Here is a 25,052-nt window from a genome sequence, read left to right as displayed (position 1 = left end):
AAAATACTGAAGCTGAGAAAGCCCTTTTGTTTAATACCACACACGATAGGTTTCTAAACTTTTTATAAATACCTATCCCATACAAAAAAAAGATGACGTCATATATCCTTTCCTTTTTTTTTTGGTACTTCGGTTCAAACTGATTCAAATTGCCTAAAAATCAATCGTACCGATTTTTATGCTTTTAACTGATTTTAACACAATTTGCAGCGTTTTTTGGCGAACCGCTAACGCTATTAGTACTGTATTTATAGATGGTTAAGCAAATCTTGTCAGTAGAAAAAGGCGCGAAATAAAAAATTTCTATGGGACGATATCCATATTCGCGCCCAATTCGCGCCTACATTTTTCAAATTTGCCGCCTTTTTCTACTGACAAGATCTGCTTGACCAGCTATACAGGGTGGATTTTCTTTTTGGGTCAGTGAGGGCAGCTACCAGATCCCGTGCTGCTACGAGAAAACGGTCTAAGAAGACCTTCACTCGATTTCAAATTAATGAAGATTGGCTTTTACAGATTTTGGAAAAAACATACAGGGTGCGAGAAAAAGGTCATTTTTGACAAACTTTTTTTTTGATGCCAATCGATCCCATTCCTATTAAGGATCAAAAGCTTGTATGAAACCAAAAAAAAATTTCCGGCTAGAAAAGCCACAAATCGAGGAAAACTTTTCCCATACAATTTGTATGAAAATGAAAACTTTTATTTTTCACATGCTGTTTTTGTATGCCAATCGATTCCATTCCTATCCAGTATCAAGTTTCCTAGGGGTCAACTTACGGTAATGTACTAAAAAGCCACAAAGTAATAAAAACTTTTTCCATGCATTTACTATGGGGAAAATGTGAAATGTTATTCTCAATTTTCTATCTCGCCCATCAGTCCTACAGCAATGTCTTCATACAGTATTATGGTCCTTAAATGTAACAGGACTGATTGGCCAGATAGAAAAATGTGAATTAAATTTCACGTTTTCTCCATAGTAAATGTATGGAAAAAGTTTTTATTAATTTGTGGCTTTTTAGTACATTACCGTAAGTTGACCCCTAGGAAACTATTGATACTGGATAGGAATGGAATCGATTGGCATACAAAAACAGCATGTGAAAAATACAAGTTTTCATTTTCATACAAATTGTATGGGGAAAGTTTTCCTCGATTTGTGGCTTTTCTAGCCGGAAATTTTTTTTTGGTTCCATACAAGCTTTTGATCCTTAATAGGAATGGGATCGATTGGCATCAAAAAAAAAGTTTGTCAAAAATGACCTTTTTCTCGCACCCTGTATGTTTTTTCCAAAATCTGTAAAAGCCAATCTTCATTAATTTGAAATCGAGGGAAGGTCTTCTTAGACCGTTTTCTCGTAGCAGCACGGGATCTGGTAGCTGCCCTCACTGACCCAAAAAGAAAATCCACCCTGTATATCAATCTAATACCTTTAAACGAGCAATTCTTGTTTATTTATTTATTTGTTTATATATATATATATATTATTTCGGGGATCTCGGAAACGGCTCTAACGATTTCGATGAAATTTGCTATATGGGGGTTTTCGGGGGCGAAAAATCGATCTAGCTAGGTCTTATCTCTGGGAAAACGCGCATTTTCGAGTTTTTATATGTTTTCCGAGCGTAGCTCGGTTACCCAGATATTTATTATATGGATGAGCTATGCAATGCGACAAAATTAAAAACACGTTTTCCTAATAAACGTACCAAAACATCTTACGTAATTTGGTCGAGTTATTTGTTACCCACCATCCCACCATAGACCATGTGAGACGGTGACAAGGACAAACAATAATAGCGCGTTCTCTGGTAAAGTCTGGCTAATGAAAGTTGAGCCTGAGATAACGCGGGAATTTCAATAAAAACCGCACCTGGCAATAAAATTACTATGAAATTATATGACAGCTTGAAACTGACAGCTTATTTGATAGGAAAAAAAGTTGCCATTTAAAAAGTTTTAAATAAATCTCAGGCTCAACTTTCATTAGCCAGACTCTACTCCTACTGAAAGTTCTATAAGTGCATCTCGTTCGGTCATCTGGCCACTCCCCTATTAAAATCTCTATAATTAATATAAAATTTGTCACAGAACTGTCTCATTTCAAACATAGACAGGGAGAATTATACTTTTTTTGTCTTACTAGCACCCAAAAGAAAAGGATGAGTATAGTTTGTTTTGTTCTTATTTACTGACAAATTGGTTTGACCAACTATACCTCTATCCTCTATGGCATGGATTTGGCTGATTTGGTATGGATTTGGCACATTAATTTTATTTTAGCAAGCAACACTGAATGTTAGACGTCAACAATTTTTCATCGCGTTTTGCGTATTTATTATTGGCGCAGTGCAGAATCAAAACAAAATTATATAAGCAACAGAACTCGATGATATCTCTATTGTTTTTGCCGTAATCGTCGTTGTTTTGTTTTATTATGCCTAATGGACGGACAGTGTTGTTGCTGCGACGTTTGTCGACAGGGGACAACAGATTGAAGAGTATCAATTTGAATCAAAATACAACCAAGGAGCCGCATATTGTGAACCCGGTGTGCTCTCATCGCGATATAAATTTGTCGAAAAGGTAGGTAAATGCATAATTTTAAACAAATATGCGTTACTTATGAATATTTGGCTTTCCGCGGCAGTCTAAAAATAGACTGCAGGACAACAGTTTTGACCTTGTTGATGTTTACATCTTATGATAGCGATACTATGTGTATGCTTAGTTAGGAAAGAGAAAGGCACTAAACTTGCATTATTAATATGTAATCAGGTTTATGTCATCATATAAACGTTATGCAAGTATGTGTAACCTTGAGGGCTAAACTTTTGTTTTGTTATGAATCGATGACTATTAAAATGTGCTCTATCATGTTTATTATTTTTCACTTTAAATGGATTATCCATTTACACCTTTTTGAATTTAGGTACTGGAGATATCCTGAGCACAACATAACACATTATGGACTAATGTTAAATGTAATTACATGTATCTATTAATTTATACATACACTACCAATCTGCTCTGGCTTCGTACGGGGAAAACTTAACAAATTATACCCCTGAATGTTCCTCAAGAATCATTCTATTGATTGGTTAAAACGAAATGGAAATCCATTGAGTAGTTTTTGAGTTTATAATGAAGATATAGACAGACAGAACATGCGGTGGGGAACTCAGTTTTATAAGAAGTACTGATTTTAGATCAAGTATGTTTGAGTACAGATATATAGAACAAATACATCAAATCACTAATATTATCAAACTGCAAAGTGCATATGTAATAATTTATGCTCCTTATCACAGTCATTGTCAAAACAATGACAAGCTTTAATTTTGTATCAATTTCATAGTAAATAAAATATATTTTAAGTGGTAAGACCATCTACAAGCTTATTTGTCACTTCTAACTCTAGCGTTTGTACTAGAGATGGGCCGAAGATTCGGCAAGTTTTTCAATGTTCTTATACCACAGAATTAGGGCTCATTTAGATGGCACGCGAAGTCGTTTAGTTACATTGCAGACCATTGAGGTTACATCAATTCGGCCAACTCAGCAAACAACGCAATGTAATGAAACTCACTCGCATGCCAGTTCTCACCCCATCTAAATGAGCCCTTATTCGGTTATAGTGCTGAATATTTTCGGCAAATCTTTTTTATTATGTTTGTCTGTTGCAACACTGAAATGTAAGCTCCTCTAGAACTTTAACAAGTACTCTTCAAGTACAAGTTCCATCAGGTTATGTTTTCGCTTTGTCATTAAAATAATTGATGTGACATGTTGAATCCATTCGATGTTTTAATTGTTTGGAGAAAGTAGAAAAATTGTTGGAGTCCCTTTGTATTTGACCTGTTTGTTTGTAGGGATTTGCCAAGGAAGTGATTCATCTTAAGCTGAAGAATTGAAGTGTTTCAAATGGTTTATTTGAATAATACAGATGAAACTAATAATTCAGCCAAATATTTGGTTCGTTAAGATCTGAACTGAAGATTTGGCTGAATATTTGTATTCAGCACACTCCATATTTGGCCCATCTCTAGTTAGGAGGTCCATCCCATTTACAGAAGGTTAGTCGAGCAGAAGGAACAAAGCTCTTCCTTTCTGTGTCTAAAGTATGTATACTAATAAGAAAGTACTTGCCCTTTGACAGTCTTCCCAATCGAAAATTCTAAAATTATTATCAAATTTTTATGTCTTCATATGAAAGTCTAATTCACACATTTTTCCTTACAGAATCTCTACATTTGGTCAAAACAATCAGCTTCCAGTTGTTTCCCCTCAACTCACAAGAAGCTTCAGTGACAACATAATAAAAATGGCCACACCAACTGCTGAATCCAATCCTATTGAAGTGCCAAAACATACCAATGCCCTTGTGTCCGAGAAGTCTCCATATTTGCTTCAGCATGCTCACAACCCAGTGCAATGGTACCCATGGTCCCAGGAAGCATTCGATAAAGCCAAGAAAGAAAACAAACTCATCTTCCTGTCTATAGGATACTCCACTTGCCACTGGTGCCATGTGATGGAGAAAGAATCTTTTGAAAATGAAGAAGTTGCCAAAATTATGAATGAAAACTATATCAATATTAAGGTGGATCGTGAGGAAAGGCCAGATATAGACAGAGTTTACATGCTGTTTATAACAGCTACCACTGGCAGTGGTGGATGGCCCATGTCTGTATTTCTCACTCCTGACTTGCTGCCAGTCACTGGAGGAACATATTTCCCTCCTGAAAACAAGTATGGTCGCCCTGGCTTTAAAACTATTCTTTTGTCACTTGCTAAAAAGTGGAAAGAAAATACTGAGCAATTCAAACAGGCAGGCATCGCTATAATGGATGCACTTCAAAACTTATCCAAGGGTGATGCTGAACTGTCGCCATCCGTACCTGGGGAAGCGACATGGAACAAATGTGTGCAGAGATACATTGCTAACTTTGAACCCCATTTTGGTGGATTCGGTATGGCTCCTAAATTTCCGAATTGTTCAATTTTTAACTTCCTCTTTCACTTCTATGCTCGAGACAAGTCAAATCGTGTAGGAAAGCAATGTTTAGAGATGTGCTTGCACACCCTAACTAAGATTGCCAAGGGTGGTATCCATGATCACATCTCTAGTGGATTTGCTCGATACTCAGTTGACAATGACTGGCATGTGCCTCATTTCGAAAAGATGTTGTATGATCAGGCACAACTCGCATGCGCTTATACCGACGCTTATCTTGCGACTAAAGACGAATTTTACGCTGACGTCGTTCGTGATATAATTAAATACGTGAACAGAGATCTGAGGCATGTAGAAGGTGGTTTTTATAGTGCTGAGGATGCTGATTCATATCCATTTCATGGGGCTCCTCATAAGAAGGAAGGGGCATTTTGTGTTTGGGAATATATAGAAATAGAGTCACTCCTAATTGAGAAAACTGTCAATGATATACCCTACATGGACATTTTCTGTCACTACTTTGGGGTCGAAGAAGATGGAAATATTTCACCAGACAGTGACCCCCATGGAGAGCTCAAAGGGAAGAACATGTTTATTGTTTATGGCAGTAAAGAAGAAACTGCTAAAAAGTTTGGATTGTCTATGGAACAGTTTAATCAAGTGATTAAGGAATGTACTGAGATCTTGTATGAGGCCCGTCAAGAGAGACCGAGGCCACATCTTGACAGCAAAATGCTGTGCTCATGGAATGGCCTGATGATCTCTGGTTTAGCTCAGGCCGGACAAGGTTTAGGAGAAAAGGAATACGTTGAAGATGCTATTAAAACTGCAAATTTCATTAAAAAGTATTTACACGATCCGGAAAGTAAGAAATTGCTTCATTCTTGCTACAGGGCAAATGATGGATCAGTTGCTCAGATGTAAGTACAAATATAAACCCACTTTCTTTCCTAATGTTGTAGAAAACTGTTGAATGGTGAAAAGCCACTTTAATGTTTTAGATGATTAGTTTATTTCCAAACTGCAGTTGCCTTTTAAGCTCAATATGTCTCTTTAGAAACTCTGCCTTGCTAGAAATCCGAACACTACCTAAAATGACCTACACGACTTTTACAATAGAACAATGCGTATACGTATAAGTACGTATGTGCATTGCCAGTCAAAACCTAGGTAACTTAAGTGAAAACTGAAGAGAATGTTCCCAATGTTATTTATTGTTTTACTAATTTGTCTCTTCAAGTGTAGTCCCTATAGTCGTAGTTTTCTGGCAGTCATTAAAAATATGGTGCTCGAACTTTCAGAGAAAAACCGATCGAAGGATTCTTAGACGACTACGCGTTTCTGGTGAAAGGTCTCCTGGACCTGTATGAAGCATCACTGGACCTCTGCTGGCTGAACTGGGCGCGCGAGCTGCAGAAGAAACAGGATGAGCTGTTCTGGGATGAGGCGAACGGCGGGTACTTTAGTACCTCGGAGGGAGATGATAGTGTTGTGCTGAGACTGAAAGAAGGTGAGGTTTTATTTTTTCTTTTGAAAATTGTGAGGTTTGGTTATAACACTTATAGCCACCCGAGCCGCTCCTACCTACGCTACGCTCCAACCTATAGGTACATATTCTTAAAAAACGCAGCGGAATAAGGGTAGTATAACGAGCACCTAGCGGTAAGACGTGCGACTTCTGAACAGGGACTCGTGGGATCGAACTCGGACTCAAAGCAATAAGTTTCTTAGAACTTGTGTAAGAAATATCAGTTGTCCTAGTTGAGAAAATTGGACGTTTGTATATAAGACAGTCGCTTGCGTAAAAACCAGTGACTACGTTATTTCTTAGGTCCCTTTTATGATTTCACTAGTTAAAAAGTTTGCTTAAGATATTGGATATTTATTCAAATAGGTAACTCACGTAACTAATGTCGGTTATCGCTTGACATTGTGTGCACATGTTGATAATAGAAAATCGTAATAACTTGTTTAAACATGTCGAGTAACATTCGATGGATGTTATTACTTATTAGTGTTATTACGTAAGTGAAAAATGTACAGTAGTAGTAGTAGTAGTAGTAATAGAAAAGAAAAGAATATAAATAATTTTATTCGTGAGCACAAACACAAAATAAAAAAATACATAACAGAGAATAAAAGGATAAAGTGCCACGAAATGGTCTCATCTCAGCATGTTGCTGGCGACTTCCAGCGCTGATCTTCCGATGAGACCATCCGGTGAAACAATCACTTTATTGCACGCAACACAGGTTTACATAATATTTACAGAAATAAAGGTACAAAGGTACAGAAATAAAGGTATAGATTTTTAAATAGTATATTTTACGGTTTCCAGACCACGACGGCGCCGAGCCCTGCGGCAACAGCGTCTCCTGCCACAACCTGCAGCGCCTCGCCGCCTACGCCGACAAGAGCGCCGCTTCCGAAGGCGGCGACAAGGAGCGCGACATGGCCAGGCGGTTACTTACGGCGTTCGCGCATAGACTGACCAACTCGCCTACAGCCCTGCCGGAGATGATGTCAGCTCTCATGTTTTACAATGATTCACCCACTCAGGTAGGTACATTAGTCGCTATGATTGTAAGGTTTTCCTATGGTAAGTGGCTAAGGTCTACAATAGTAAGAGCGCTGCTTCGGAAGGCGGCGACAAAGAGCGCGACATGGCCAGGCGGTTACTTACGGCGTTCGCGCATAGACTGACCAACTTGCCTACAGCCCTGCCGGAGATGATGTCAGCTCTCATGTTTTACAATGATTCACCCACTCAGGTAGGTACATTAGTCGCTATGATTGTAAGGTTTTCCTATTGTAAATGGCTAAGGTCTACAACAGTAAGGGCGCTGCTTCGGAAGGCGGCGACAAGGAGCGCGACATGGCCAGGCGGTTACTTACGGCGTTCGCGCATAGGCTGACCAACTCGCCTACAGCCCTGCCGGAGATGATGTCAGCTCTCATGTTTTACAATGATTCACCCACTCAGGTAGGTACATTAGTCGCTATGATTGTAAGGTTTTCCTATTGTAAATGGCTAAGGTCTACAACAGTAAGGGCGCTGCTTCGGAAGGCGGCGACAAGGAGCGCGACATGGCCAGGCGGTTACTTACGGCGTTCGCGCATAGACTGACCAACTCGCCTACAGCCCTGCCGGAGATGATGTCAGCTCTCATGTTTTAAAATGATTCACCCACTCAGGTACATTAGTCTCAATGATTGTAAGGTTTTCCTATGGTAAGTGGCTAAGGTCTACAACAGTAAGAGCGCCGCTTCGGAAGGCGGCGACAAAGAGCGCGACATGGCCAGGCGGTTACTTACGGCGTTCGCGCATAGACTGACCAACTCGCCTACAGCCCTGCCGGAGATGATGTCAGCTCTCATGTTTTACAATGATTCACCCACTCAGGTAGGTACATTAGTCGCTATGATTGTAAGGTTTTCCTATGGTAAGTGGCTAAGGTCTACAATAGTAAGAGCGCTGCTTCGGAAGGCGGCGACAAAGAGCGCGACATGGCCAGGCGGTTACTTACGGCGTTCGCGCATAGACTGACCAACTTGCCTACAGCCCTGCCGGAGATGATGTCAGCTCTCATGTTTTAAAATGATTCACCCACTCAGGTACATTAGTCTCAATGATTGTAAGGTTTTCCTATGGTAAGTGGCTAAGGTCTACAACAGTAAGAGCGCTGCTTCGGAAGGCGGCGACAAAGAGCGCGACATGGCCAGGCGGTTACTTACGGCGTTCGCGCATAGACTGACCAACTCGCCTACAGCCCTGCCGGAGATGATGTCAGCTCTCATGTTTTACAATGATTCGCCCACTCAGGTACATTAGTCTCTATGATTGTAAGGCGTGTTTAAGTGGCTAAGGTCTACAACAGTAAGGGCACTGCTTCGGAAGGCGGCGACAAAGAGCGCTACATGGCCAGGCGGTTACTTACGGCGTTCGCGCATAGACTGACCAACTCGCCTACAGCTCTGCCGGAGATGATGTCAGCTCTCATGTTTTACAATGACTCACCCACTCAGGTAATAGTCTCTATGATTGTAAGGTTTTCCTATGGTAAGTGGCTAAGGTCTACAACAGTAAGAGCACCGCTTCGAAGGCGGCGACAAAGAGCGCGACATGGCCAGGCGGTTACTTACGGCGTTCGCGCATAGACTGACCAACTCACCTACTGCTCTGCCGGAGATGATGTCAGCTCTCATGTTTTACAATGATTCACCCACTCAGGTAGGTACATTAGTCGCTATGATTGTAAGGTTTTCCTATTGTAAATGGCTAAGGTCTACAACAGTAAGGGCGCTGCTTCGGAAGGCGGCGACAAGGAGCGCGACATGGCCAGGCGGTTACTTACGGCGTTCGCGCATAGACTGACCAACTCGCCTACAGCCCTGCCGGAGATGATGTCAGCTCTCATGTTTTACAATGATTCACCCACTCAGGTAGGTACATTAGTCGCTATGATTGTAAGGTTTTCCTATGGTAAGTGGCTAAGGTCTACAATAGTAAGAGCGCTGCTTCGGAAGGCGGCGACAAAGAGCGCGACATGGCCAGGCGGTTACTTACGGCGTTCGCGCATAGACTGACCAACTTGCCTACAGCCCTGCCGGAGATGATGTCAGCTCTCATGTTTTACAATGATTCACCCACTCAGGTAGGTACATTAGTCGCTATGATTGTAAGGTTTTCCTATTGTAAATGGCTAAGGTCTACAACAGTAAGGGCGCTGCTTCGGAAGGCGGCGACAAGGAGCGCGACATGGCCAGGCGGTTACTTACGGCGTTCGCGCATAGGCTGACCAACTCGCCTACAGCCCTGCCGGAGATGATGTCAGCTCTCATGTTTTACAATGATTCACCCACTCAGGTAGGTACATTAGTCGCTATGATTGTAAGGTTTTCCTATTGTAAATGGCTAAGGTCTACAACAGTAAGGGCGCTGCTTCGGAAGGCGGCGACAAGGAGCGCGACATGGCCAGGCGGTTACTTACGGCGTTCGCGCATAGACTGACCAACTCGCCTACAGCCCTGCCGGAGATGATGTCAGCTCTCATGTTTTAAAATGATTCACCCACTCAGGTACATTAGTCTCAATGATTGTAAGGTTTTCCTATGGTAAGTGGCTAAGGTCTACAACAGTAAGAGCGCCGCTTCGGAAGGCGGCGACAAAGAGCGCGACATGGCCAGGCGGTTACTTACGGCGTTCGCGCATAGACTGACCAACTCGCCTACAGCCCTGCCGGAGATGATGTCAGCTCTCATGTTTTACAATGATTCACCCACTCAGGTAGGTACATTAGTCGCTATGATTGTAAGGTTTTCCTATGGTAAGTGGCTAAGGTCTACAATAGTAAGAGCGCTGCTTCGGAAGGCGGCGACAAAGAGCGCGACATGGCCAGGCGGTTACTTACGGCGTTCGCGCATAGACTGACCAACTTGCCTACAGCCCTGCCGGAGATGATGTCAGCTCTCATGTTTTAAAATGATTCACCCACTCAGGTACATTAGTCTCAATGATTGTAAGGTTTTCCTATGGTAAGTGGCTAAGGTCTACAACAGTAAGAGCGCTGCTTCGGAAGGCGGCGACAAAGAGCGCGACATGGCCAGGCGGTTACTTACGGCGTTCGCGCATAGACTGACCAACTCGCCTACAGCCCTGCCGGAGATGATGTCAGCTCTCATGTTTTACAATGATTCGCCCACTCAGGTACATTAGTCTCTATGATTGTAAGGCGTGTTTAAGTGGCTAAGGTCTACAACAGTAAGGGCACTGCTTCGGAAGGCGGCGACAAAGAGCGCTACATGGCCAGGCGGTTACTTACGGCGTTCGCGCATAGACTGACCAACTCGCCTACAGCTCTGCCGGAGATGATGTCAGCTCTCATGTTTTACAATGACTCACCCACTCAGGTAATAGTCTCTATGATTGTAAGGTTTTCCTATGGTAAGTGGCTAAGGTCTACAACAGTAAGAGCACCGCTTCGAAGGCGGCGACAAAGAGCGCGACATGGCCAGGCGGTTACTTACGGCGTTCGCGCATAGACTGACCAACTCACCTACTGCTCTGCCGGAGATGATGTCAGCTCTCATGTTTTACAATGATTCACCCACTCAGGTAGGTACATTAGTCGCTATGATTGTAAGGTTTTCCTATTGTAAATGGCTAAGGTCTACAACAGTAAGGGCGCTGCTTCGGAAGGCGGCGACAAAGAGCGCTACATGGCCAGGCGGTTACTTACGGCGTTCGCGCATAAACTGACCAACTCGCCTACAGCTCTGCCGGAGATGATGTCAGCTCTCATGTTTTACAATGACTCACCCACTCAGGTAATAGTCTCTATGATTGTAAGGTTTTCCTATGGTAAGTGGCTAAGGTCTACAACAGTAAGAGCACCGCTTCGAAGGCGGCGACAAAGAGCGCGACATGGCCAGGCGGTTACTTACGGCGTTCGCGCATAGACTGACCAACTCACCTACTGCTCTGCCGGAGATGATGTCAGCTCTCATGTTTTACAATGATTCACCCACTCAGGTAGGTACATTAGTCGCTATGATTGTAAGGTTTTCCTATTGTAAATGGCTAAGGTCTACAACAGTAAGGGCGCTGCTTCGGAAGGCGGCGACAAAGAGCGCGACATGGCCAGGCGATTACTTATGGCGTTCGCGCATAGACTGACCAACTCGCCTACAGCTCTGCCGGAGATGATGTCAGCTCTCATGTTTTACAATGATTCACCCACTCAGGTAGGTATATTAGTCTCTATGATTGTAAGGTGTGTTTAAGTGGCTAATGTACAACAGTAAGGGCGCTGCTTCGGAAGGTGGCAACAAGGAGCGTGACATGGCCAGGCGGTTAATTACGGCATTCGCGCATAGACTGACCAACTCGCCTACTGCTCTGCCGGAGATGATGTCAGCTCTCATGTTTTACAATGACTCAAATAGTCTCTATGATTGTAAGGTTTTCCTATGGTAAGTGGCTAAGGTCTACAACAGTAAGGGCGCTGCTTCGGAAGGCGGCGACAAAGAGTGCGACATGGCCAGGCGGTTACTTACGGCGTTCGCGCATAGACTGACCAACTCGCCTACTGCTCTGCCGGAGATGATGTCAGCTCTCATGTTTTACAATGATGGACCCACACAGGTACATTTGTGGTCCCTATACTTCTTGTAATAAGGTCTATTATAACTGTAAGAGCGCTGTAAAGGCGGCGATAAAGACACGGCCAGGCGATTACTATGGTGTACGTGCATAGACTGACCAACTCGCCTACAGCTGTACCGGAGATGATTCACTTATGTTTTACAATTATTCACCAACTCAGGTATATTTATATGCAGTCCCTATGCTCCTTGTGGTAACATTTATTACAACTAAGTGTGTGGAGGAGGCGACAAGGACTTGGCCGGGCGACTACGCGCACAGACTGATCTATCGTTATTACGACAAATATGATACGAATTTTCAAACGTGATTAAAGAGTTCTTTACTTCCAAAAATCGGTGTATTCAATTTAAAACCTGAAATTCAAGCCTGTCCACTAACCGAAACGATCGCAGCGCCGTCTTGGCGCTATATATTCCACTAGCGACCCGCTCCGGCTTTGCACGGGTTAACAAATTATACAGAAACCTTCCTCTTGAATCAATCTATCTATTTAAAAAACCGTATCACCGTATCTAATACATAAATAGGGACAGACAGACAGCGGGAAGCGACTTTGTTTTATACAATGTAGTGATTATTCACTGACCACCACCAGTCGCTTTTCGGTGAAGGAAAACATCGTGAGGAAACCGGACTAATCCCAATACGGGCCTAGTTTACCCTCTGGGTTGGAAGGTCAGATGGCAGTCGCTTTCGTAAAAACTAGTGCTCACGCCAATTACTGGGATTAGTTGCCAAGCGGACCCCAGGCTCCCATGAGCCGCGGCAGAAATGCCGGGATAACGCGAGGAAGATGATGATGAGTGATTATTCACTGAGAAAGCGCTAAAATAGGGATGTTGACACATGTTGAATTTTATAACAAAATCTAGTAAAATAGATAGCAAACGAGCAATTTATCACAATAATGTGGATATTAAAATAAAATGTTGAAAAATTACAAAAATACAGGACCTGAAAGTTTCAAAATTTAAGTTTTTTTTAACTTCCAAAAACGATAAAAGTAAGGGTACCATTCGATTCCTTACATTTCACCAAAAAAAATATTGTATAGCAACTATATACATAAACGCAATATTTCACCGACAAAAACGCAATTTTCTTGTTTTGTCCATACTACAACGTGGGCGATGACGTCACGGCCTCTGGCCGTTTTGTATAGGACGTTTCGCGAGTGAAATGGGACTGTCGGACTTTGACTACAATTTCTGACTTTTGTGTTACTTTAATGCAATGGGTCCCATATAGACATTTGATCCTAAAAACAAACCCGATCGATTGATACCATTAAAAAAAAAGCGGCCAAGTGCGAGTCGGACTCGCCCATGAAGGGTTCCGTATTTAGGCGATTTATGACGTATTAAAAACAAACTACTTACTAGATCTCGTTCAAACCAATTTTCGGTGGAAGTTTACACGGTAATGTACATCATATATTTTTTTTAGTTTTATCATTCTGTTATTTTAGAAGTTACAGGGGGGGGGGGGGGGGACACACATTTTACCACTTTGGAAGTGTCTCTCGCGCAAACTATTCAGTTTAGAAAAAAATGATATTAGAAACCTCAATGTCATTTTTGAAGACCTATCCATAGATACCCCACACGTATAGGTTTGATGAAAAAAAAAAATTTGAGTTTCAGTTCTAACCCCAAAAATTTATTGTTTTTTTTTCTATTTTTGTGTGAAAATCTTAATGCGGTTCACAGAATACATCTACTTACCAAGTTTCAACAGTATAGTTCTTATAGTTTCGGAGAAAAGTGACTGTGACATACACGGACAGACAGACAGACATGACGAATCTATAAGGGTTCCGTTTTTTGCCATTTGGCTACGGAACCCTAAAAATAGTCGTGTAGCCTATTAGAAGTGTTTGATTCCAGGTGCTGATAGCGGGCGGCTGCTCGGACCCGCGCACGCTGGAGCTGGTGCGCGTGGTGCGGTCGCGGCTGCTGCCGGGCCGCGTGCTCGCCGTGGCCGACCCCGCCGCAGACTCGCCCGCCGGTATGTCCGACATACGTGAGTGTCCGCTCCTGCTGCACTCGGTGTCTCACAGAATATTCACTACCTCACTTCGCATGCGAGCTCTTTTTTAGGGTTCCGTAGCCAAATGGCAAAAAACGGAACCCTTATAGATTCGTCATGTCTGTCTGTCTGTCTGTCTGTCTGTCCGTCTGTCCGTCTGTCTGTCCGTCCGTATGTCACAGCCACTTTTCTCCGAAACTATAAGAACTATACTGTTGAAACATATTCTGTGAACCGCATTAAGATTTTCACACAAAAATAGAAAAAAAAACAATAAATTTTGGGGTTCCCCATACTTAGAACTGAAACTCAAAATTTTTTTTTTCATCAAACCCATACGTGTGGGGTATCTATGGATAGGTCTTCAAAAATGATATTGAGGTTTCTAATACAACAACTATATACATAAACGCAATATTTCACCGACAAAATCGCAATTTCCTTGTTTTCCATACATTGAAACGGCTTCTAAAGTTACATAATGACGTCACGATGTATTGCCATTTTCTATGAAGCGTTTCGTCAGTAAAGTGCGGGTGCGAGACTGACCATTATTTGTGACTTTTGTATTGCTTTAAGACAATGGGTCCCATACAGACATTTGATCCTCAAAACAAACCTGATCGACTGATACCGTTCTTAAAAAATTGTCAAATACCCTATGGTCGATTCAGGATTCCGCGGCGCTGTGTAGCGCTGCCTCTTAAATATGAAATGTAACTACTATACATAAGGTTCAAATTCCTACTACTCTTGTAAACCACTCTTCGCTTCCAGCCATTGGATATGTATGTAGAATAAAAACCGGCCAAGTGCGAGTCGGACTCGCGCACGGAGGGTTCCGCACCATCAACAAAAAATAGAGCAAAACAAGCAAAAAAACGGTCACCCATCCAAGTACTGACCCCGCCCGACGTTGCTTAACTTCGGTCAAAAATCACGTTTGTTGTATGGGAGCCCCACTTAAATCTTTATTTTATTCTGTTTTTAGTATTTGTTGTTATAGCGGCAACAGAAATACATCATCTGTGAAAATTTCAACTGTCTAGCTATCACGGTTCGTGAGATACAGCCTGGTGACAGACGGACGGACGGACGGACGGACGGACGGACGGACAGCGGAGTCTTAGTAATAGGGTCCCGTTTTTACCCTTTGGGTACGGAACCCTAAAAATGTGGGTTTTATGTTTCAGTGCTGTCCCGCATCAGACCAGTGGGCGACACGCCGACGGCCTACGTGTGCCGCCGCTACGCCTGCTCGCTGCCCGTCACCGATGTCAAACAGCTCGAGACGCTGTTGGATGAGCAGCCAGCCACTAACTAAAGCTTTGGTTTCCTCCGAAAGCGGTGCCGTCATATAGCGTCCGTCTCCATACAAATACTACGACATCCATATTTAGCCATATTATTTAGTATGGAGACGGCCGCTATATGACGGCACCGCTATCCTAGGAAAACCGATCTTAACCGCCTCACTCATATTACTTGCCGTTTCTGTCTTGCGTAGCGGAATCAAAATCGAATTTTGACACCATTGTACCAACAGCTTAAGATTCCACGCTGGAAATTCTTGTTACGATCATGATTCCGGAATCTTTTGCCAAGTTTTGAATCTCCCTGGAAGAAATTCTTAGTTTTATTATTTTTATCTTATAATTCTTTTGGTCTTTGCCCAGCAGAGGGACACCAAAGTAGGCTATTAAAAAAACAACGGGTTGCACTCCGGGAGTGCCGGCAGAAGTGAAAACTTAATAACTAGTGCAAAATCTCTGCAGCACTATGTATAATTAAGGTTAACGCCATCTAGCGTTATTTTGTTGCATTACTTGAAACTCCTAAGCACATCACTGTTAGTACTCGAGTTAGATTAGTACCAGTTAGAGGGAAACTCACTAGATGGCATTTAAATCAATAAAGAAAAAGTCAATGACATTGTAACAGTTTTTCGATCAGGTCACGTTTCCGTCTTACGTCTTACGAATCTTACCTGTCGCGAGTTTAACATTTTTCCCCATCACAAAAAGTGCACAGCGCCGCTAAAGAAGTTGTCACTTGAAAAACCGCTATCAAACTATACAATTTAACATATCGCCAAACACGAACGTTAAACTACCTAATAGTTGACCAGGCCCGGTAGAATGCCACTCGATTGTTCGGACGCGCTCGGCTCACGACGGCTACAAGCAGTCGTTAACCAACGCCATCGTAAACCTTATTGGAATGAATGAAGCCGTAATCGTGCGCGTCTGTGGGTGTCTTTGGCGTCAAAGGGTTAAGTTTAAAGTCATACCATTTCTGTCCTGCATAAAGGAAACAAAATTGAATCTTGTGCTAAGGGATATCAGGCGTAGGGCGCCGTACGGCCCGCGGGTGACTCCAATATCCCAATACTGTAATCAATAAAACATAATTTAAGTGATTTTGTTGCATCTGAATCACATGTTTTTTAGAGGCACATGTAAATTGACAATAAAACCTGATGATATTGTAGCTTTTGAAAAAACTTGAAATGTCTTGAACTTGAATGTCTTAATTAAAGATATCGTAATTGTAAAGCCCCGTCTCCATATCGCGCGGCAAACCATCGAACATTGGCTCGCGCGGCAGCCGCGCGCAATGGATACCGGGCTGCCGCGCGAGCCAACTCGATGCGCCCGGTATCCATTGCGCGCGGCTGCCGCGCGAGCCAATGTTCGATGGTTTGCCGCGCGATATGGAGACGGGGCTTAATGCTAATAATGTTGAAATTGTTATGAAGGTAGAAATACTAGGAAGTAATATTTATATTGATATTTTTAAGGCCAATCAACAAGGTAACTTCCACGAAAAAGATCTACCTAAATTGAATCAATTGTAAAAAAATACTTTATGATTTTAACGGACTGTTCAAAATCGAACGGCATTGAGTCCATCCTAAAATTGAAAGAAAAACATATGATATATTATGGATGCAATATGATATATTATAAAGTGATAACAAAAAATAATAACCCATTTTTATATACATATAAAATATGATTTACGTGTTATGTTCGTTATGCGATTTTCTTTGTTTTTCTTATTGATGATTCTATTTTCATGCCTCGAATATAATTGTGTTATATAATATTAATCGTATTCGATTAATGGTTAATTCGAATATGTATAGCGTTCTAGCTCTTTGTGTCAAAATCTGTTTAAAATACATATCTAAGTACTTATTCGATAAAAAAACAAGTTCTTGAAGGCAGTATCGCATCTTAGTCAATCAAAAGATGTATTTAAGGTACTAATAAGACAGACAGACAGACAGACAGACATATAAAGTTGTTAGTAGTGTAGTGGTTATTTGGTAATTAACGACACTAATAATAGTAATAATGAATAACATGCTTACAATTTTATGATTGAAATAAATCTAATATGAAATATTAGTCTTCGTCTATTGTGATATCAATTTGTGCGCTTGAAATTAAAGGTAAGCGAAAATTTCAAGCCCTAGTTTGTAACGGGGTTAATATGTAGTATTTATGTACCTATAATATATACTTAGTATTACCAATATAGTAGTACTAGCATAGACAAGGAAATAATAAATAGATGTAAAAAGTCGAAGAAAACGTAACGTCAAAATTTTAATCACTTGAAAATGTATTTTACAGAACATATGGTGCTACGCCCTAGTGCAGTAACTAGGACAATACTAGACGTGTGCGCCGATTAAAAAATTATCGACGGCGGCGTTTGCCAAAAAATCGGCGGCGGCGGCGTGTTTTCGGCGTGAAAACGGCGTGACCTTGACTTTCAGGTTTCTTAAGAAAAATCATTAATTAGTGGTTTTTCTTGAAAATTTGATCAATCTAGGTTGCTGGTCAGTGAACTACGTATAGTTTTGAATAGGCTGTGAGTAAAATAGGGTTTGTAAATGAATATAGGATAGGTATAATAGCTTGCTATCCCTAGTAACTGGATCCGATCGGTAACTCTCCATTTTCTCACGATTTCCATGGCTTATCCTATTAAAAATGACGTACTTTAATAAAATAAAACTCCAAATATCCTTAAAATTTGCTAGACAAAGTGGACTGCTATGGCTTCCTTCTAAGGGTTTTCTAGTCGTACAAGCGCCAGGCTTATTGAGGATACGTCCAAATATCCTTGAAATTTGCTAGACAAAGTGGACTGCTATGGCTTCCTTCTAAGGGTTTTCTAGTCGTACAAGCGCCAGGCTTATTGAGACGTATCTTCTTTCTCGTTTTCTCATTGCTGAGGATCGCGACCCCATGTAATTTGTCTTCATTTTGTGATGTCACTCATAAGCCGTATGGACTGCACGGTGCAGACTGCCGCAAGCCAACCTCTTCATAGCGTTAGGCCATCTCACACATGCTCCAACTCTAGCACTAGCAAACATTCATTCGGCCTAAATTCATGTGCTTTCTCCACATCATGCATTGGATAATATGTCTGAAGAATCTATAGGCTCACCCATGTCATGTTGTGAAGAGCTAAGTGGCGATATTGAGCTCTCTGAGAATGGATAGGTTTGTTCTTCTACCTGTCCAAGGTATAAGCAGCAGTCGTTAACACCACATCTCAAAAGCGCCAACCTTTGCCACTTCACCCTTTTTGAGGCTCCACGTTTCACTTTAGTTGCCCGTCGAATACCTCTGTTCTTCCAGATCTTGTCGAGGTTAGCCTTAGCACTGATAGCCATGCCAGCTCTGTGGCGTATCTCGGCGGTGCAACCACCGGCACTCCAGTGCATCAACTCAAGATATGCAAACTAGCTCGCTTTTTCGTATAATCGCTGAGTGCATCGGTAACTGGGAGTATGTTTGTGTGCCTGTTTACTACCATTACTTTGGTTTTGGATTGGTTGATCTTAAGACCTCTCTAGAACTTTCATCTTCAATTTTCTTTAGAAGAGCCGCCATTTCGACGTATTTCTTGTTGTTATTCCCGTCAGGCAGGCGACAATAGTAGCACAGTTTGTTACACGAACTTTTGTACTTCGACATTTTTGGTACATGATTTTTTTAGGAAAGTCAGGGTCTCGAGAATTTTCACACATCAATGTTCTCAGATTTATGCTGGACTCAACTACTTGAGCCCTGTGTTTTAGTTGTCTAGTTAACTGTAAGTCTTTTCATGACGAAGCATTCTGCCTTCGTATGTGAGGCAATGTCAATTCACAATAACATGAAAAAATCCTACTTCATATTATCGCTTCCTTATCTTTCTTGACGGTGAATATTTAGGATTACTCAGTTACTTTAATTGGTGTGTCAACTGTCAAATAGTTTGTGCAACTGGCTATTCTGTTTCAATTAGTTAATAATTGATGTATATTTGACAACTGTAACATATATAATACAAAAAAATCCATCTTGTAATCCAAATACCAACTTGGAATAGCTAATTAACAACACTCAAGGTCACGCCGATTTCACGCCGATCATTTATCGGCGGCGGCGGCGTGGCAAAAAAACCCGGCGGCGGCGGCGCGCCGGCGCGGCGCACACGTCTAGACAATACGTGCCTATGTCGAAAATTTCAAGAGCCATATGTACTGTAAAACGTAGTACAATACACGTGCGAAAAGGTAATTCGCAACTCGTGTCGATTTAAAACTTCAGTTAATCGCCACTCGTTGCAAATTTCCTACCTTTCGCACTTGTATCGTAATGTACAGTCAGCAGCAGAAGTTGTTAAGCGGCCGAGGTATTCAAAATGACCTTTACACGCTCTTATTCTCTTAACAATAAAGTCGCGTCAAGATCATTTTGAACACCTCCCCCGCTTAGCAACTTCTGCTGCTGACTGTACCTACTAATTCATGACCACAGAACATATTAAAGAGGTTAGAATGGCTATCGCGCGCAGTTAGTATCGGAACCGGTGTCGCCGCTCGTTCCTCCACATTTACTAACACTCGCGCAACGGTAGTAAAAATTTGTGTGCGTGGTGAATGGATAGGCCTCCTTTAGACAGATTTGATGTCTGGCTTCTTAATCTGAAGGTTATTGTGGCGCAAAAGGCATCTTTACTTCGTTTTTCAGTCAGCGCGGGCGAGTAGCATGCGAGCGTTTGCTCAAAACCGGCGGCGACACGTACCCTGCTCGCATCGCCATTCTAACTTGTTCTGTGTTCGTGACTTTGTACCTACATCTACCTATTAATTTGTTTTGGCAGTAGTCCAGCAAATAAATACGAAAAGCATTACAAGTTTGAAAGTGCACTGGTATTCCACCTGTCCAATTTCTTTGTCCAATGTGTATTCGCGTCTCACATTTCATTTTGCTTAGTGAGAGAGTGAGACGCAATGCACATGGGACCAAGAAATTGGACAGGTGGAATACCAACCTTAGGTAGTTTAGTGTTAAGTTAAAAACATATTTTTATATTACAAAATTTATATTTGTGAATTTGCGTCATTCAATGACCATAAAAGTATAATTTATTTATTGAAATAATTCGTTTGACCTAAATTATGTGCGTGTTATTTTGTGATTACAATAAATTTTTTGAAAAGAACTGATCCATTCGTTTGATTATTTTCTATGTAGGGTAAAGTTTCCATGTATATTAGAGTTACCTACACTTTGTTAGATAGGTAGTTTTAAAATATATTACTTATGTAGGTACCTAAATAACCGATCCCAATACTGATCTAAACATTCCATTCAAATCAATCCAAACTTTAAGGAATTCTACGCAAAATAGGGTTCGGCCCTTTTGTTGTGCGTTAATACTTAATTCCGATAATTTGAGGGAGTTGCTAACAAAATATAAGATTGTGAAATCACGAGATGATAACCCACGCATTGTGGCTTGTAGCTAATGTGTTCGATAATAATCGGATGTATTTGTATATCGGGTAAACATAAACAGGTAGGTACCTAGTTAACTATCTAACGTAGAGTTACTAGAATTGAACAACGCGGGGCCGCCGGCGTAAACAACAACACATTTATTACACATCCTGCTTGTTATTTAACCTTTTGGACGCCAATGACCGATATATCCGCACCGTAGGTTCAACGCCAAAGACCGATTAATCGGTCACAGACCACAGAGCAACATCAGCCTACGTGCATATACATAAAGTTCAGCTTCAGTTTTGACACTTCAATGATGTGACGTCTGAGTGACAGCTTTTGTGTTTGACATGGCGTGGAAAAGGTTAAACAAGCGACCCATGGTTTCTGCGAAATTAATATAGGTGCCTAAATTAGCTAGCAGCTGAAGTTGCTAAGCGGGCCAGAGGGGGTACCGCGAAAATCGAGATTCGCAAATTGCTGGGATCTTTCTCTTTTGCTCTCATTAAGACGTAATTAGAGTGACAGAGAAAAATGCCCGCAATTGATGAACTTCTTTTTTCGCGGTTATAGCCCAGGTGTTTAACCTTTTGGACGCCAATGACCGATATATACGCACCGCAGGTCCAACGCCAAAGACGTATTAATCGGTCACAGACTGTGGTCTGTGCGCAACATAGACCTAGGTGCATAAGCATAAAGTTCCATTTCAGTTTTGACACTTCGGTGACGTGGCGTCTGAGAGACAGCTTTTGTGTTTGACGCGGCGTCGAAAAGGTTAAAATTATCTTGACGCGACTTTATTGTCAAGAGTGTGTCATTGTAATTTTTAACACCTCGCTGCAACTTATTAAAAAAATATAAGTAAGAAAATTTACGATAAAACCTTCAGGATGTACACAGAACTAACTTTTAAATATACCTACAAGACTAATTAACAAATAAAATTTGTTTTTCACCTCAGCAGCTCGAACAAGGGTACTTTGCTACTTAAAAACAGTGAGCAAAATCGCATTTTGCTCACTGAGTGAGACAAAATGAGCAAAATGCGATTTTGCTCACTCAGTGAGCAAAATTCGATTTTGCTCACTGTTTTTAAGTAGCAAAGTACCCTTGTTCGAGATGCTGAGGTGAAAATTTTATTCTTGGTATATCTTAAGAAAACATGAGTGAATAGAGGTAAGTGATGAAGAAGGATTACATTTTTCGGGTTCTCTAATATGTTCTCACTGCTGAGGTGAAAAGTTTTGTGAACTACACGAGATCAAAGTTATTTACATCTCGTGCGCTTTTGAGTCCCTTACTACGCTCAAGATTCTAAATTAGATTCACTCGCTACGCTCGTGAATCTATTATAGAATCTTTCGCTTGCACGGGACTCAAAATAAGCACTCGAAGAAATATCAAACTTTGATCTCTTGTTGTACAAATAACTATTGTGTCTTTAATGATACTTTATGAAGGTAAATAAAATTGTAAAGTTCGGCTTACACTTTTTCATAAATATGTAAAGCCCTCTTTGAGATGATTATCACTTAAATATTCTTTTTGAAAGTCGGCTGAGTTCCTAAATTGAATACCACTTCAGTTTTAGTAATTGGGTCGATGCTTTATCAAAAAATTTGCAGTGGGTAGCTTACTGCTGATAACGTTTCTCTAAAATGATGTATTAAATGTTCGTCTTAGGGTCTTAGGGCAGGGGTCTAACCTATTTACTCGTACTCAGTAATTGTATCTACACAATTTAGGTACTCTTTAGGAAAACCACTAAGACTGAAGTTATTATAATAGCTTGATAGATTATAGGCAAGTTGGTCGCTCCGTCGAATTTACGAGTAGGTAACCTACCTATAATTCCTTGGAGAAAATTGCACATGGATATACGTCATTCCACACTAGGCGAGGCTTGTTAAACACTAGTATGTTAGGATATTGTGATATATTTAGTTAAATGGATCAGGACTTACCTACTTCGTTTAGGTACCTCCAAAACATTCACGACTCAGAATTAGGGTGATGTGAGCCAAAAGTTTTGGGCCAAAACCGATACATTTTTCTAAGTGAACCATATTCTGATCTAGCAACCTATTGCTAGATCAGAATTCGCGTAACGAAGCCATAGATACCGAATTACCTATAATTCGGTATCTATGGCTTCGTTACGCGATTACTGAGGCACAAGATCGCTCGATAAAAAATCTAATCTAAAATTTGTAATTTCAGCCTCAGCCCATCTCTACTTGAATATCGCTTAATAGTCATTAAATTACCTACCCAAATAAATTCCTTTGCCAGTACCTATTCAGGATTATCAACTTTGTACGTGACCTAAGACACAGATCATATAATACTACCTAAGATAAGGGCGCCCTAGATATTATTTGTCATGGATCTAGAGTTCTCGAAATCACACTGGTTTTCCCAAAATCACACACCCGCGTTTGCGTTATAATGAGAATATGTACATATTTACAGTCTGTCTGGGCCTGGGGCTTATCTCAATGTTATCACGAAAGTTACCATTAATTTGTTCATGTCATCTGTTTATAAGATAGTGTATTTTAAATGACAAACTTTGCAATAATATCGGCACAGGTACCGTAAAATGGGGTGAGTAGGGTTCGCGGGGAGAGTTGGGTTATGAATGGGGAGAGAAGAGATGAAAGGGGGGTGAGATGGAATTTTAAGGCTACTGCTACATAATGTATTCTAATTTAAAATGGATGGATGGATTTTTTTAATACTCATTAAAAAAATCGATCCAACAATCTTCCAAAATCACCTTTGTATGAAAACCCAACTCACCCCAAATACGAGGGACTACGGGGTGAGGTGGGATTTCCTGTTTATCGTCAAAGTTATGGAATTGAACTACCCAAAATAAAATAAAAACTAAAATACAAACGTCCGGAACACTTATTATACACCATTCAGTTTGCATATGTAAAAATACCTTCTCTAAGGAACGTAAGTAGTTTAGTAGGTATTTTTTGATAAAAACTTGGATCACATTAAGTAGGTAACTTACGCACAGTGCAGACTCACAGAGCCCCCTATCAATAATTTATAGGAGCTCTGTCGTCTTATCTCACATGTATCTGCTATGTGACGGGACTTGCCGTGCAAGCATATTTTTGGGACGGTCTCTGGAGACTGAACGTCGCGTTGCACTGTCTCGTTTGTCGGGACTGGGCCTTTTACAAGAGGCCTATAATCAAGACAATCTACTAAACGGAAAACTTTAACCTTAAAAATTAAACGGTTCTTTTTAAATAGACTGCTCAATTCAAACTTTATGTGATGCCAATTAGTGTTGGATTGGCTTACGTATGACTCTACCAGTGACCACGGACGTAAAGTCACGTTCGAAACGTCAAGCCAAATAATAAAAGTAAGTGTACACGTTTAAGTCCCGATTCATTTTTCATTATGTGTTACCTAATTGTATTTGGGTTTGTTATAATACTTACCTAAGTATAATAAAATTGTCTTGATGAGTATTATTGCCCGATGAAAGAAAAGTACCTGAAAGTCAGCGATACAATCTTGTATCAAAAATTATTGACAACTAGTTATTCGATACAAGTGCGAAAAAGAGGAAATCAAAAAAAAAGAGGAATAAAAGAGGACTCGTGTCGATTTAAAACACTCCCTTCGGTCGTGTTTTAATTTATCGCCACTCGTTTCGAATTACCTATTCGCACGTGTATCGAACAACGTTTTACAGTACATATGGCACTTTAAAGTTTCGACATCGCACGAAAAGTGCTATTTTACGCACTAGTGCGGAAAAGTAGCCCCATATGTACTGTACAAATTATTAAGTACTTACTAACAGCTTTGATTTCTGTATGATCTCGTTATTAAGTACTTAAACGATTAATTTAACCCTGAGATGTCGTAGTACAAGTATTTATTTCAGTTATGCAATAATAATCTAGTCATAATAATCCGTTGTGGGGGTCAGCCTATTCAGTTATTGACCTTCTATATAATAACTCGTGTATTTTCTCCTTATAACATGTGTAAACGTTTAATTAGAGGTTAACACCCACACGTTAAACGACACCGTTGATAAACATGTTTACAAAATCG

The 25,052-nt window shown here is 41.0% G+C and overlaps 1 protein-coding gene across 1 annotated transcript; it reads left to right on the top strand.

Annotated features, from left to right (window-relative positions):
* Positions 1 to 2,323: 2,323 nt before the first annotated feature.
* On the top strand, positions 2,324 to 15,481 carry LOC134651114 (spermatogenesis-associated protein 20). Its single transcript, XM_063506120.1, has 6 exons — positions 2,324 to 2,590; positions 4,247 to 5,881; positions 6,263 to 6,471; positions 7,300 to 7,520; positions 14,016 to 14,151; positions 15,351 to 15,481. Exons 1-6 carry the CDS (start codon positions 2,442 to 2,444, stop codon positions 15,479 to 15,481), a joined length of 2,481 nt encoding a protein of 826 aa, XP_063362190.1. The 5' UTR covers positions 2,324 to 2,441.
* The last annotated feature ends 9,571 nt before the right edge of the window (positions 15,482 to 25,052 follow it).

The sequence above is a fragment of the Cydia amplana genome, chromosome 9 (genome assembly GCF_948474715.1).
Source record: "Cydia amplana chromosome 9, ilCydAmpl1.1, whole genome shotgun sequence".
Classification (NCBI taxonomy): domain Eukaryota; kingdom Metazoa; phylum Arthropoda; class Insecta; order Lepidoptera; family Tortricidae; genus Cydia; species Cydia amplana.
This window is presented reverse-complemented; position numbering and strand designations above follow the sequence as displayed.

Bases quoted from the DNA above. Each gene is read 5' to 3' on its own strand.
- LOC134651114 (XM_063506120.1), top strand. From the start codon at position 2,442: ATGCCTAATGGACGGACAGTGTTGTTGCTGCGACGTTTGTCGACAGGG. The intron at 2,591-4,246 runs GTAGGTAAATGC...TTTTCCTTACAG, and splicing joins GATATAAATTTGTCGAAAAG to AATCTCTACATTTGGTCAAA. The intron at 6,472-7,299 runs GTGAGGTTTTAT...TACGGTTTCCAG, and splicing joins TGTGCTGAGACTGAAAGAAG to ACCACGACGGCGCCGAGCCC.